This window comes from Strongylocentrotus purpuratus, unplaced genomic scaffold, assembly GCF_000002235.5.
Source record: "Strongylocentrotus purpuratus isolate Spur 01 unplaced genomic scaffold, Spur_5.0 spur5_scaffold_15, whole genome shotgun sequence".
Lineage (NCBI taxonomy): Eukaryota > Metazoa > Echinodermata > Echinoidea > Camarodonta > Strongylocentrotidae > Strongylocentrotus > Strongylocentrotus purpuratus.
The window spans coordinates 27,501,748-27,518,121 of NW_022145600.1; the positions used below are offsets into that span (position 1 = coordinate 27,501,748).

A 16,374-nucleotide genomic window follows, 5' to 3' on the forward strand; every position below is an offset into this window, starting at 1 on the left:
AAATATATCATAAAATTAATATTTGTATATTTTTCATTATAAAATAATCATGTTCATTTAAATAGAATATTTTTAAAAAATATAATTTTATCAAGAATTATATATGATTTTTATGATTTTTTCTTTGATTGTAAGTTAGTCTAATGTAAAGTCTACCAACCCATTGGGCTGTTACATTGATGTTTTTACAAAAATATCTCACCAATTATTTTACATTTTATATGATTACAAAAATTTCGAATTCTACTACCTCTTCTACATTTTCCATTAAAAACTTATTAAAAAAATAATAAGCCTCTTTAGATACCACGAAGAAATGTTAAAAGTAGAAATAACGTTTAATTTGTTATATTTCAAAGGGAAGAGTGGGCGTACAATTCAACAGCCAAATACCTGAACTGTGACTCTGTCATTCCCACGCTCAAAAGTGTATTAAAATCACACAAAAGTATAATTTCAGTCCAACAATTGGGCTTTAAATTTACACTACTCATGTCAGGAGAAAGTTGGTAAACTTTTAGATGCTGTGCCTGGAGTTTCTGATATTTCATTGACGTTGTAACAGTGTATCCAAACTTCAATGGAGCAGCAGCAGCGCGAAGCGGAACATGGAACAGCACCTGTGCCTGCACTACCGGGCGGGCTTGACGCTGTGTATACGGCATGTCGGCGCCTTTATGTTGATCAGCCAAATCCATTACAAGTGACCGCCGTACTGAAATACTGGTAAAATCAGCATGACTTAATCGGATTATTCTTCATTGAAGCATTATAATTAATGAGAAATATGATTTTATAATTGTTATCCTGGACATAACTGATAAGCATGAATGATAAGAATATGAATGCTCATCATGATGATGAACTCGATTGTTGATGATGTGATTGTGAATCGAGATAGGAAACTAAATAAAAGATAAAATTTGCTGTTATAATGATGATAATGATGCATGGATCACTTTTGACTTTATGATCATACTGGGTAGGGAAATCTAAAGTTTAAATAGGGTCTATGCACACCCTTCAGATGACCTACTTTACAAATTGTCACATTTTTCTAACAACAGTGGAAGACAATGTTATGTTAGAACTTAGAAGAGAAGTTTAGGGAACTGTAATAATCTGTAATTTCCTGGTGTATCATTCAGATGCAGACCTGATTATTTGTATGTACAGCCTACATCTACAGGGCAAAATACAAAAATGACACCTGCTGGGGGACAAAATGGTGTCATTTACATTGCTCAACATGAAGATCCCCATTGCTTATGGGAACCAAGTGTCCCAGTTTTAAAGCCTACAGGATTAGCTGAGAAAATTCAGTAGTCAAAGGGTACTTTGATAATTAAAGGTGATTGAGGCTGACATAAGGTTTGTATTTAAAAAGATACATGTATGTAAAAGACCCTTTTTTATTGACTTGACAGGTTGAATGGACCAGATCCATTAGACTTCATCAGCATGTACAGTAATCCAGGAGAGCCTGGTCATGGGATCCCGCCCCATTGGCACTACGTCAGTTTTGGTCTCTCGGATCTGTTCGGTGATGGACGAGTTCATGAGTAAGTTGATCAAGGCGATGAAAAAGTGTAATTAGTGGTTTAAAAAGGTAAGAATTGATACACAAAATCTGGATTCCTGCAGATATTTAGAATAGAAAATAAAGTTAGCTTGACCCTTTGTGGTGCCCCAAGTTTACCAAGATGTATCCATATATGATCCTGTAATTACTTTTTACTCATTGTCCAAATTGATATAAACATTGTACAATTATATCTAACTTGACTATTCATCAATTTTGGGAAAAAGGAAAAAACTTTTCTTTGTCCAAAGGTACTGGTTACAATATCAAATTTGCCACTTTTGGTCCTGAAAGGTATACAGTAGGTACGGTTTCATTATTTGAAGTAATACATAGCAGGCAAGAAATGACTTGCATGATTTTTGTATGCCAGTTTTAAGTATAATCACATGGAACATGGCATTTCAATTCCTTTCAACAACAATCCAAGACATTTCCAAGACTGGAAAGAAGAAAAGATGTGCAAACTGTCATAAAGAGTTTGGAGTTACTTAATCCATACTCATACAGTTAGTAAGTTACCTGTATTAAAATTAATGCATGATTTGAATGTTTACGACTCTTTTAGGCAAATGTTTGATGTAGTTCTACCCTAATGGACCCTTTTGAGATGATGTGTACAATAAATCCTTTCATTTTTCCCTTATCAAACTGTTTTGCAAAAGAGTTGAAACATGCACCTCAGACTGGTCCCCATTGACAACTGAGCCATTGATCACAGTTGCATGAACATGAATTTCACTTTGATTTGATTTGATTTAATTTATTGGTTTCTGCATCTTTTTTCTTTTTTTTCATCATACATTTTCATGAACATAATATGGCTTGATACAATATTTCAAGTGTATATAATTTTATACAGATAATAAACGATATTAAACAAATATATTGAATGCATGATTAACATACATTAAGATAAAAAATGTATTCTTGTTGGACAGGACAAGTGTGCCTGATATTAATAATTTGTCCTCCTTGTTATATTTATTCTATCTAGAATTCCTACTGGTCCCAATGGTCCAAGTGGCTTTGGCTTTGAGCTGACGTTCAGACTGAAGAAAGAGCCCACCGAAACAGCGCCCCCTACTTGGCCAGCAGAGCTCATGCAGGGGCTGGCAAGATACGTCTTCCAATCTGGTGAGAAGCAATTCATTGTGCAGGCAGTCTCTTTTTATCCTTCTTCTTCACTACTACTTCATTGTTCTTAGTTCATCTGCTTGGTTTTATAACATTTTCAACATTCTCTTACCCTTTGAAGAAGAAAACAAATCTTATATTGTCTTACTTTTATTTATCTTCATCCAATCTTTTACCACACTTGTAATTCTACAAGCATTTTAAAACTGTCAATTGCATTCCTGCCAACCACCCCGATTTAGGCGGAGTTTCTCCGCATTTTTCATACCAACTCCGAATTCCGAGTGCATGCCTCAAAACTCCGATTTTTTTTTAATTTTAATTTTTTTTTTTTTTTTTTTTTTTTTTTTTTTTAAATAATTTTTTAAAAATTAATATTTTGTGTTTGCGTCCGCCATTTTCAAAGGCAAAATGTCCATTCTGTCCTGTAAAGTATCCTACAAGCATCTCACATCAGCAATTTGGGGATGTTTATTCATACCTGCGTATAGCCCACGTGTATTCATATTACATGTGCAGTTGATACGCCGTGCATAAACACTGTATACATTGGCGTGTTTTCTTCAATGCTTGTGCGATGACTGCCATCGTGGAAGCTTGTTATTTACCGGACTTCCTCGGATTTATTTTGGATTACTACTACTATATACCTTTGCAAAATAGGGCTCCTAACTGAGGTGGGTAGTGAAACATGTAGTTTTGTGAGTGTTCACATTTCAAAAATTGTTTATGTGTGGGGCGAAAAGGTTGAAGGAAAAGGCCCATTTGCACCATTAAAATGGAGAGAAAAAAAATAGACCCTAAAGTCCTGTGTACCCCCCCCCCCCCCCCCCCCCCAATCTACGGGCTACTACCCCAATCCTTCGGTGGTTCGCGACCTCGTAGTCCATCCAGAAAAATTTACTCCTAATTTCTCTTGTCTCAGGTTGGCAGGTATGCAATTGTATATTTTTTTACGAGACGGTATTGTTTATCGTAGAGATTACATCTATTATTTAACTGACTGTTAATGAACAAAAGGACTTATCAAATTATTCCCTGAATCTTTGATAAAAAACTAAGAGGAAAACGTCACAAATATCGAACCTAATGACAGGGCTAGACACTAACATTTTTGGAAGCGGATCCAGATTCAACTTTGCCAAAGTCTATGCATGAGCCCAATGAATATATTTTGGAACTTTGGGGGTCCGGACCTAGATTATAGGCACTCATTTGTCCCAAGCGCTTGTTAGTGTCCTGCTTATGACCTCTTCTCGATGAAACAAAGCCATGTGCCAAGTCAGTTCTCAATCTTACTCAAAACTGCTGCCTATTTGACAACTTTCTGACTTTTTTCTTTTTTTCTTTTTTTCTTTTCAACAGGTAATACCCTATGTAATGGAGACCATGTGTCTTGGCACAGTCCATTAGATAACAGTGAGTCTCGTATTCAGCATATGCTAATGGCAGATGATTCCCAGCTACCTACCATCACCACACCACATGGAACAGTCAGTTTTGTTCAGGTAAATTACACGATTATCTCTGTTTAAAATGATTTCTCATAAGTAGTATAGGTTAATCTTAGTCTTTTTAGTCAGTGGCTGATTTGGTAAATTTATAATCAAAGAGTACTTGATCTTCGATTGAAATTTCTTTCCTGACTAACAGTTATTAACTCTTTACTTTAGGGCATGTGTCGGGGGGGGGGGGGGGGGGGGGGGGGGGAGGCACCTTGCCTCTAGCTTCTGAAAATGCCTCTGTAAGTGAAAATAAAAATGTATTAAACTAATTTCTTCTAACAGGTTATATTTCATAAAATCTGTCATAGCTTGACTGGGAAGCAACACTTGAAAGAAAATGTTACATTTAAATGTACATTTCAATGTAGCACTATTGTTTATGCACTACTGTCAAAGCTGTCTATTGAGCTCACGGTAGGGAAACAGAAAAAGTGGCCACTGTATACACTTGACCTTTGTAGACAAGTTCTACAACACACATTTATTTCTTGAAAGACAAAATACATAGCCACTATAAACAGGTGACCTTAATAGAGAGGTGGCCACTAAAGACAGCTATCTATCTATCTATTTTTCTAGTTATCTATCTATGTCCCATAGTTTGGAGGCCATTGGGGCGACAGTGAAATGGACCGTAAAACATAGGTTCTCCATAACTTTTTGTCTTCAGCTGTTCTAGTTAGCTGATCAAATGACTTTCCCACCGATTACATGATGTTATCAGTCCATGTCCTAATCGTTCTGCCCCCTCTTTCTTTTCACATTTTTTCCTCCATGCAAGATAGTGTTTGCCAAGCTATTCTATGTAGTTACATGCCCAAACCACTGCAGCTGTCTGCTTTTCACAATAATGATGAGGTGATCATGTTCCCTTTCATGACTCTTTATTTTCTCCCTCACTTTCTTGTCGGGCAGGTTTACCACACTTGTTTTAATTCATTTGATTACTTAAGTATTGGCTATTGATGAATTTTTTTAAAATCTTGGCTGATTTCCATTTGCCCATGCAGATTGTAGGAGTATGTTCTGAAGAACTTCAAGCATCACAGAGGTGGAACGGTCTCGGCATGCTGGATCTACTCAAGTCAATGGAAGTGTAAGTGGATTTGTTACATGTTGACAAGTCCCATGTATGTGTGTGTGTGTTTTTTGTTGGTTTTTACAGACTTGTATCAATCAGATATGATTATTTACGTCTGGGGACCAACCTTGAAACGTCACTATCCGAAAGACATGACTCAGTTTCGAACCTACGTCCTCGGCTCAATCAGTTTGTAACTTCCACTGTTAGCTGGATTACAGCATTTATACTGGATAATGTTGCAGCATGCTTTTGTACAGCTTTCATGATATGAAGTTTGATTCCCCCCTCTATGTTCTCACATGAAATTAATTATTTTAACTGATTACGGAAATTAGTGCATATAGTTTTCATTTAGCCCCCTAGCTTATATCAAGTGACCAATTAATGATCTCATTTCTGTACTATTGTATTTGAAATAGATGTTGACATTTATTTTATGTGACTGCTACAAAAGAAAGAAAAATGCTTTAAATAGACGAACAAAGAGTGGACCAATGACTTGCAGTCTGTCTCTAAGACTTGGTATTTGAGAGAACTGCCATACAAAGGGCACTGGTGCACTGATTTGGTCTTGAACCTGCAACCTCCTGCTTCCAAGCCCACTGCTCCACCCAGTGAACTGTCATCCCTCTTTTCTTTCTTTCTTGTTATTCTCAGTGCTGGTGGATCGTGGCTTGTCACAGACATGAGAAGAGGTGAAACTATCTTTGAGGTCAACCCCTTACTCATGGAGGAAGTGGAGAGAGGGATCGACACAGAGGGTTCAAACCTTAGCGGTGTCTGCGCAAGGTGTTCCTGGGACCCCGTTGGTGACTGGACGGACGAGACCGACACACCTAGGATATCACAAATAGGTAACTCCCCCAATTCTATTTGTGAATGATTTCCAGGTGTAACATATGATATTGGTTGATTGCTAAGAAACAAGTACATGCTACCTACAACTTTAAAGTCACTTTGAGGGGCAAGGAGTTGATATTTAACTCACAGGCGACAATGGACCACATTGTGTGGTTTGCCATATTTACAAGAAATCTAGAACGCTGTTGACGTTCTTCAGGCTCTGCAGGAGGGTGTCCAACACGATCCTTTATGAGAAAATGTTGTCGCGAATGAGTTGATGATTTACGAAAGGGCACTAGGACATAGGTTTTGAACCCAGAACCCACCTGCTTATGGGACCACTGCTTTACCACTGATCATCACATCACTTCAGAATAATTCTTTTTGGGGGAGAGGACAAGTGGTTTAGTGGATAACACATTTCTAAGGATGTTGCATTGGCATTGTGAATCAGTGATAGTTGACAAATTTACAAGCAGAAATTGCATTCCTTTACTTTTACCTTCTAGTCATCAATTTGATAGTGTACTTTCCTTTCTCTCCATGTTCCCAGAAACCGAACAGATCAGACAGGCTTTGACCAGAGGCCTATCCAACGACAAGCCCATCCTGCCGCCCATCTCAGGCAAACAGGGGGAGGAGGACACCAACCAAGGCTTGAACCGCCGACCTTCCACTGAGAGTGAGACAGACACGCGGAGCTCCATCTTTGAGCTGGGTAACTCAAGGTACCTGGACGGTGTGAGCATCAAGCTCAATCTGGAAGCTGCTGCTCTCCTGTCATTGGCAGTAAGGTGAGTACCAGAAATAGTTACTTCTGGGGTTTTTTTCTTCACAAAGACTAAAATCAACATAATTTGGACTATGGCAAGCGATTTATGCTCTTAGAAAAGCCTTGAACCAGATATAAAATTAGAAGAAAAAACCTTAGAAATTAGGATCTTTATATAATGTTTTTTCCTTCAATAATAAACTATTAAAAAATGAAAATTCTGTAGATTGGTGACCTACCTTGAGAGACCAATGGTGAGAGCAACCAGTGGCATAAATGGCCTACCATTGTTCAAGTCCAACTAAGTCGATCTTAGTGTTTGTGAATGGATTCATGAATATTGTGATTCCTCAAATACATTCTGACTATTAACAATTCAGAGAAATTGTAAGTACGGTAACATTTTAGGGCATCTTACAGTATATACATGTACCTCTATATCTTCAGTAATATGTTATAAAAGATTATGTTTAGAAACATTTGTGCTCGTTCTTTGCTGATTTGCCGATGTGGAGTAAATTTGATAATAATAATGATATTGGATATATTTATAGCGCACATTTCCACCATGCTAGGTGCTCAAGGCACTCCTATGTTACTCCGGCTTTGCTAGGCTACCGATTTTGGTGCTCGCAGCATTCAAGGAATTCCCTTCTACTGGTACTTGAAGAGTGTTTAGTAAGGCATTTCTATCATTTTTATCTCTACTACAGCTGTCGCATTTATTTTAAGTTATTATTCAACTTGACATTCTCTGTTTATGTCCAACAGAGGGCGTCTTACCCACGGCCGTCACTTCACCTTTAAGAACGTAGCCAATGACTGTGCAATCACTCTGGTCTCACCCAGCGTCGAGGGTTCCTTTGTGGAAGAGAATCATCCTTTTGTAGCCAAGGGACCATGGCTGCAGGTACGTCTAAAGCCCATTGCATACTAAGCGATCAAACTGCGATCACATTTTGAAGAAACTGCAATGATATCAGACTTTTTATAACTTAAAAATAATTGAAACATTTTTTTATTGAGATTCATAAGGCCAAGTAAGTTTACTATTCACTATTTAGAAGAAAAATAGCCCCCCAAAAGGCTGCGATGCGCATTTTGTATAAATAGCTTCTATAGCTAATTCAAGCTAAACACATGTACATTTTTCACTGTTTCTGAATTTTGAAACTAGTAAATACTAAAGTGCTTCCCTCTCCTTTTTTGGGAAAAAGTCTGGACGAAAAACTAATTACTATTTTTTACTTGGCCTAATAGTCATATGAATGGTCAAATCGAAATTGCGTTGTATTATGAGCATTCCAGACAGAGAAAAAGCTAATTAATTTTGCTTCAAACTGAGAACAGTCTCGCGATTTGTCTGACATTACAATTCTCATCCAACCGGACTTTCCTTCATCTGGAAAAGCCAGAATAGTTTACAATGTTAATTAAACAATTCTTCTGTCGAGTTAGAACATCAGTCTGGAAGGTTTCGCTTTTTTAGATTTGAAAATCCATAAACAACAGATAAATAATTTCTGCCAAACATAATTTATTCAAATTTTTATTAGTAACATATAATCAAATACAGAAGATGGGGACTTTGGGATAGGTCCTATTAGTTCACATCTGTGTTAATGCTATTCACTGTTTATGGTTTAAGTGAAGTGAGTTTTCAAAGATGTTTTTATTAATTTTGCACATCTTCTTTTCCAAAATTTAAGACTCTCTTCAAAGAGTATACAAAAATTTATTGATGGTTGACGTAGATATCGAAAGATTTCTGACAATCTTTCTCTCACTTACGTTTGTTTTCAGTCTTTAAATCTATAAATCTTTCCTCTTTCAGCTCCTCATCAGATCAGACTTTGCAGAGACCATGGCCAATGATCTAGAGTTCTTACAATCAACAGACAATGTAAGTTATTCCACCCCCCCCCCTCCCTGCCCCTACCCCCATCACCACATATGCACCGAAACCTGTTCAAGGATGATTATTTGGGGGCGTGAACTTTATGACTTTATAGCCTAGAGCCTTACGCTTCTGTTGGCTGTGCTTAAGCCGGGGTGATAATTGTGGAGTGCCAGTTGTGACATGCTTAACGGACTTGAGCGCTGTACAAGAATCCACTAGTATCATTATCATTATCAACACACGATTACACGAAATGTGAATTCCTTTGTCTCTATACTAATGCTCATGGGAGTAAGATTTGAATCACTTTGTCTCTATACTAATGCTCATGGGAGTAAGATTTGAATCACTTTGTCTCTATACTAATGCTCATGGGAAGAAGATTTGAATCACTTTGTCTCTATACTAATGCTCATGGGAGTAAGATTTGAATCACTTTGTCTCTATACTAATGCTCATGGGAAGAAGATTTGAATTACTTTGTCTCTATACTAATGCTCATGGGAGTAAGATTTGAATCACTTTGTCTCTATACTAATGCTCATGGGAAGAAGATTTGAATTCCTTTGTCTCTATACTAATGCTCATGGGAAGAAGATTTGAATCACTTTGTCTCTATACTAATGCTCATGGGGAGAAGATTTGAATTACTTTGTCTCTATACTAATGCTCATGGGAAGAAGATTTGAATCACTTTGTCTCTATACTAATGCTCATGGGAGTAAGATTTGAATCACTTTGTCTCTATACTAATGCTCATGGGAAGAAGATTTGAATCACTTTGTCTCTATACTAATGCTCATGGGAAGAAGATTTGAATCACTTTGTCTCTATACTAATGCTCATGGGAGTAAGATTTGAATCACTTTGTCTCTATACTAATGCTCATGGGAAGAAGATTTGAATCACTTTGTCTCTATACTAATGCTCATGGGAAGAAGATTTGAATCACTTTGTCTCTATACTAATGCTCATGGGAAGAAGATTTGAATCACTTTGTCTCTATACTAATGCTCATGGGAGTAAGATTTGAATCACTTTGTCTCTATACTAATGCTCATGGGAAGAAGATTTGAATCACTTTGTCTCTATACTAATGCTCATGGGAAGAAGATTTGAATTACTTTGTCTCTATACTAATGCTCATGGGAGTAAGATTTGAATCACTTTGTCTCTATACTAATGCTCATGGGAGTAAGATTTGAATCACTTTGTCTCTATACTAATGCTCATGGGAAGAAGATTTGAATCACTTTGTCTCTATACTAATGCTCATGGGAAGAAGATTTGAATCACTTTGTCTCTATACTAATGCTCATGGGAGTAAGATTTGAATCACTTTGTCTCTATACTAATGCTCATGGGAAGAAGATTTGAATTACTTTGTCTCTATACTAATGCTCATGGGAAGAAGATTTGAATCACTTTGTCTCTATACTAATGCTCATGGGAAGAAGATTTGAATCACTTTGTCTCTATACTAATGCTCATGGGAAGAAGATTTGAATCACTTTGTCTCTATACTAATGCTCATGGGAGTAAGATTTGAATTACTTTGTCTCTATACTAATGCTCATGGGAGTAAGATTTGAATCACTTTGTCTCTATACTAATGCTCATGGGAGTAAGATTTGAATCACTTTGTCTCTATACTAATGCTCATGGGAAGAAGATTTGAATTACTTTGTCTCTATACTAATGCTCATGGGAAGAAGATTTGAATCACTTTGTCTCTATACTAATGCTCATGGGAAGAAGATTTGAATCACTTTGTCTCTATACTAATGCTCATGGGAAGAAGATTTGAATCACTTTGTCTCTATACTAATGCTCATGGGAGTAAGATTTGAATTACTTTGTCTCTATACTAATGCTCATGGGAAGAAGATTTGAATCACTTTGTCTCTATACTAATGCTCATGGGAGTAAGATTTGAATCACTTTGTCTCTATACTAATGCTCATGGGAGTAAGATTTGAATCACTTTGTCTCTATACTAATGCTCATGGGAGTAAGATTTGAATCACTTTGTCTCTATACTAATGCTCATGGGAAGAAGATTTGAATCACTTTGTCTCTATACTAATGCTCATGGGAGTAAGATTTGAATCACTTTGTCTCTATACTAATGCTCATGGGAGTAAGATTTGAATCACTTTGTCTCTATACTAATGCTCATGGGAAGAAGATTTGAATTCCTTTGTCTCTATACTAATGCTCATGGGAATAAGATTTGAATTACTTTCAACAGATACACTACCAGGGCCCCGTCTGGTAAAGAGATGCGATTGACCCAAATCAATTAATCGCCAGTTTGCAGTCCCCTATCTCATATGTACATAGTTGCAATTAATATCAACTCTTTATAGCACGGGCCCAGAATACCAATATGTTCTTCTCTGGTGCTCACCGCTTTATTTCATTAAAGACATAGGGATAGGTTTAGAGATGCAACTGGGTTTAGGGTTAGGGACTTAAGATTCTTTTTTCGTACACGGCGTAAGGTAAGGCGTCAAGGTAAGTATAGTGTTTAATCCAGACTCAAAGCACTTGTCCTACAACATTTTTTTTTATGTGAATAAAATGTACTTATGTGCTTTTTCCACACAGTTGGAACTTCCCAAGATTATCGACTGGAGGGACAACAAACTAACCCTGACCATCACACCAGACGAGACGTAGTGACCGGTGTGGAGTGACCAGTCAACTGGTCAAAGCCTTCCGTTGTGTGCTCCATAAATCCTGAATTGAAATTCTGTCGCAGGAGAAGATATATATATATATATATATCATCATGTAAGATTCCTTGTCTGTGAATACATAGCTTTAAATATAGATTTCTAATAGAGTAGTCTGTGAGAATATGAAGATTCAATGTAATTTTCTTTGTCTTTTCTCATTGTTGTATTCATTGTAGAATATATTGCCTTTTAGTATCATTGTATGTAAACCCCCAAAATGACATTTTGTAATGAAATTTCATATTTCCAATAAGATGTTTGTTTTCAATTATGTAAATTTGAAGAGTACCTTAATAGAATCTAGAAACATGATTTTGTTTTCATATATACAGCAGGCATGGTCCTGTTCTATAATGGAGAATCAATTATAATGTCCCCAATCGTCTACCTATTTATACCTATAGAATGGCAGGTAGAGGTTGATTTTATTCATTCTAACTACACATACATGTTTGTATACCATACACATATTATTTTTTTCAGGAGATTGGTACACTTTGATATTTGTTTGTGACATGTAAAAATCGAATAAAATTCTTGCTCTTCATCATAATTAATGTACTAAGTTATTAGTAGTTATGTTTTCACAAATGTAGTATTTTATCTGCAATTTGGATGCACATTGCACATGTTTGGTATCCCTTTTCACTCTTTTTATGAAATAATTAAATTTGAAATATAGTGCTTCCACGTTCTGTCACCTTGATTTTAACGTATTTGCCGTTTTTGAATCTTTTTCAGCTATGGATTTTGATGAAACTGTTAGAACAATCATGGATTGAGATTATGTTTTAGATATGTATGCTATGCCTATGGGTTATTGATTGTAGCATGGTAATACATGGTATTACCAAACATATTCATCATTTATGCACCTTTAATTTGGGACTATATTTTATTCAGACTTCCAATCAAGTAGAGGTTAATAATATTGATATCCCTTGATGTATATAAATATGTAAAGAATAGCAAATGATATGGTTATGGTTTTGCTCCATTTTGTTTTCACTCATCAAATATTATTCAATTTCTGATTATTTGTGATTGCAGTTATTAATATTTTGTAGGTAGCAATGTGCGTGTTATACACAAATTTAAACTAGTTTAGCCTAACATAACTAGGGCAGGAGTCTTTGGGAACTGCATGTTATACCAAAATGTAGAGGTTTTGTGGTCGAGTGGATATGTCAACGGACTGGATCACAAGGTCAGCGGTTCAAGTCCCGCCGAGGCACTAATGTCCTTTGGCAAGACATTGATCTACATTCGCCACACTCAACCGGGAAGATGTAAATGGGTACCTGGCAGGAATTAATTCCTAGAAATGCTAGAGTACCATAATGGCTGCCGTGCTATAACCAGGATAATCATCTTCCTCTGCGCTTCAGAACAGTTTACTAGATTGATGGCGCATATGAATGCTGTAGTATTATTACAAAAATCAAAGTGTATCCAGCAGGCTGAAGTGTATTCATGAGGAAACACTCATTCAGCTCTCAACAGTTGATACAGTGGAACCTTGTTATAACAAGGTCATTGGGACCATGGAAATTACCCTGTTTTATCAGAAATCTTGTTATATCAGGGTAAAAAGACAGTAATATAAAGAGCTGGGAATATCTAAATGACCTTGTCATATCTGGGCCCTGTATTTCAAAGAGTTGATATCAATCGCAACTATGTACATAAGAGATAGGAGATTGCAAACTTGCGATTGATTAGAGGACTTGCGATTGATTTGGATCAATCGCAACTCCCCGTAAGACGGGGCACAGAGTTCCTTATAATAAGGTTCCACTGTACTATGTAAGTAGGATAAACAGCAAAAATAACTGTCATAATCTCATTTGAGGACTGCTACCAAATGTTTTATTTTGAAGAAAGAAAAGTAAGAAGATGATTGTATTGTGATTGTGTCAAAAGTGTGTTGAATGCATAAGATTTTAAATGAATGTAATGATTATGTTAGCCCTCAGCTGAACATTGATCAAAAGAAAAGCAGCTATAAAGAGCAAGCAACGATTGAAAAGTTGGCATAATTAGGAGGTTGTTTTGAACAAATAGGAGTGATTGTTATAATGCTGCAAGCAAGGACAGTGCCTTTAATGATGCTGAAAGTTGAAAGTCCAAAGAAAACTACTGCAATTGTTTGGCTTGCTGTGTATGTCTCTGTCAAAGTAAAAACACTGTTTTTTTGTTTGTTGGTTTTATCCGTTGAGAGTAAAATTTCAAGTAATTTTCCTTTTAAACAGTAATGGAAAGCATCTTTCTTAAAATGGGAGGTACCCACAAAAATGTTGAAGAATATGTTTGATGGTTTATCATGATTTTTTTGTTATGAATGAAATGATTGATTCTGTTTCTGTTTTATGTCACATACTTAATGTATTGAATATAACAACAGAAAGCATGTAAAATGAAACATTAAAGACCCTGCTACTGCCCGAATAAACAATTTTTAAAATGTAAAAACCTGTATGAAGTAATCACAGAGGCTGTTCACACCGCAATGAGATAGCGCAGTCTATCGTAGCACCCCCTTTTTTCTAGCGCGCGCTAGACTGCGCTATCTCTCGTGGACCACCCCCAAGAGGTGCTCCAGTGGCACGCCGTTTTGGCTCGCCGTGGCTTGCTGTTGGGCGGACCGAAACGACGTTTTACCTTCCAAACCGCAGAGATAGCGCGGTTTAGCGCGCGCTATCTCTGCCGGTGTGAACAGCTTCACAGACTAATCAGTACATTTGATGCAAATTCTAACATGTAGATTCTAGAGTAAGAATTATTAAGTAATTATAATTCTGTACCAATATGGAAGTAAGAATTCACTCTATAGGGGTTACCTGATTATATCTATTCAATTCACTCAAATGCATATTGATTTGCTTCAATCATGTACGGGTTAATTTCTGTGAATGATTTTCAAAACTAAGCTGCATTCTAAATTTGATGTGGTAAATAAGAAAGTTTTTAGCCAATAGCGAGAGGTTCATTGTAAAGATGTCAATGCATAACAATTTGTAATTTTGTGGACATGTTCCACATAAGATATTCTTTTATAACTGGAAAATGTGTTCAATCTTTAACAAACAATGATTGTTGTGTTACTTGATAAAGAATTGCTTGTGTGAAAAGAGAGAAGATTTTTGTAGTATTCATAATATGTTTGCACCTATATATATGTACCTTACAAAGTGCTTCTAAGATGCATTGATCTGGAGAAGGAATTTTGATATTGATGATACTTGTGGTATTGATTTATTCTAATAATTGTGGTAAAACGAAATTTTTCTTGTGTTTCAGGTATATACTTTGTAGGCAGTAATTTATTGTGATATATATCGTTATACATAGTTGGATGTGTTAGGTTCATGTGTAGATATTTTTCTTCAAAGCCCCACGGCACTACTTATAACTACTTGTGCCCTCTATACAGCCAACAATGCCTAAGCGGTACCTGTTGATCCCATGTATCCCTTTCTCTTACGTTAATTGAGGCCTGATTTGATGAAATAACCACCTGCCAGTGACCTCACAGGGAGGTCTAATCCCTCCATGCCAAACTAGTACAGAGTGGCTTTAATACTGGCCCAGAATTGAGACTTTTCTTTATACTTTCTGATACTGTTTTCATGCATTGGTGTACAGCCTCATAACCACCCATAAGATAAGTGGCTTTTGACTGTCCATGTATATCCTTTCAAGCTGGGGTGTCGTCGCTAGAGGGGATTTTTACACCCTTCATTCAAAACATTCGATCTTGATCAGCAAACGCGTAATTCTTTGACCTCTTGAAATTTGAAAATATGAGTACCAGCTTTTTCAAATACCTCTGCTGAGCCTGAGGGCCATTTCTTGCTTTTGCATGTCAATAATTTGTCTGCAAATCTATCTACTTATATCATTCTAGTAGTTTACCCTTGACTCCAGGAACACTTGTTTTCAGTGTAAGGCAAATCAACCTAAATATTGTGCTCATTGTGAAGGCAAACAAGCCTTGGTAGACCATTATTTTAGAGCACGTTTCTAATTTAAATTGTGATTAGGATCTAAGCTCGTTTCTGTATGTGTACGTCTAAACCTTCATTCAGCGTGAGCAGATCGTCACACAAGGCTGCTCTTTTAATTAAAATATGTTTGGAAACTGTACCTATCTTTAGATACATCTTATCCTGTTTCACAGTAATAATAATTTGTAATTTTGTTTAAAAAATGTTATTATATATAGTCTATGTGCCCTCTGTACATCTGTAAATATTTGATACTATGTCTGTCTTGTATTATCATAATCTAACCTTTTTTTTAAAATCGCAGATCTTATGATAGTATTACTGCCAAGTTACTGAATTATTAAATGTTTTTCGGAAAATGATCTAGTAGAATATTTTTCTTATATTTCTGCTCCAAACAAGTATTATCCTGATATTGTGTATGATATGAGATGTTGGAAGTGGTTTGTTTTTATATAACTTTAATTGTTTTCCTGTCTTTTGGCTGATTAGCTTTAGCTGGTAATGTGATGTATCAAACAATCATTTGTAAACTGTAGTTTTTATACTTGCTACCAGCACGGTGCTATTATATTTGTATGAACAATAATTTTAGATAAATAATGAATTCCTCATACTGGGATAGAAAAACGTAATTTGTAATATATACAAAGACTCTATTTTGTCGATAATAATGTTTACTATTTAAGGATACCGTAAGAGATATGAATTGTACCCAGACGAAACAAATAAATTTCTTAGTACTGCAAAAAACAAATTCATTTCACCTTTTGTCTCTGTTTATTCTGTATTTTGCCATTTCA

General features: G+C 36.2%; 1 protein-coding gene across 1 annotated transcript; it reads left to right on the forward strand.

Annotated features, from left to right (window-relative positions):
• The first annotated feature begins 377 nt into the window (after positions 1 to 377).
• Positions 378 to 12,327, forward strand: LOC752136 (suppressor of fused homolog). The gene is made up of 10 exons (XM_030985966.1): positions 378 to 726; positions 1,428 to 1,562; positions 2,580 to 2,719; positions 4,085 to 4,227; positions 5,235 to 5,320; positions 5,966 to 6,162; positions 6,705 to 6,945; positions 7,695 to 7,833; positions 8,758 to 8,826; positions 11,434 to 12,327. The coding sequence occupies exons 1-10, from the start codon at positions 581 to 583 to the stop codon at positions 11,503 to 11,505; spliced, it is 1,368 nt and encodes a 455-aa protein (XP_030841826.1). The 5' UTR covers positions 378 to 580; the 3' UTR covers positions 11,506 to 12,327.
• Positions 12,328 to 16,374: the final 4,047 nt, after the last annotated feature.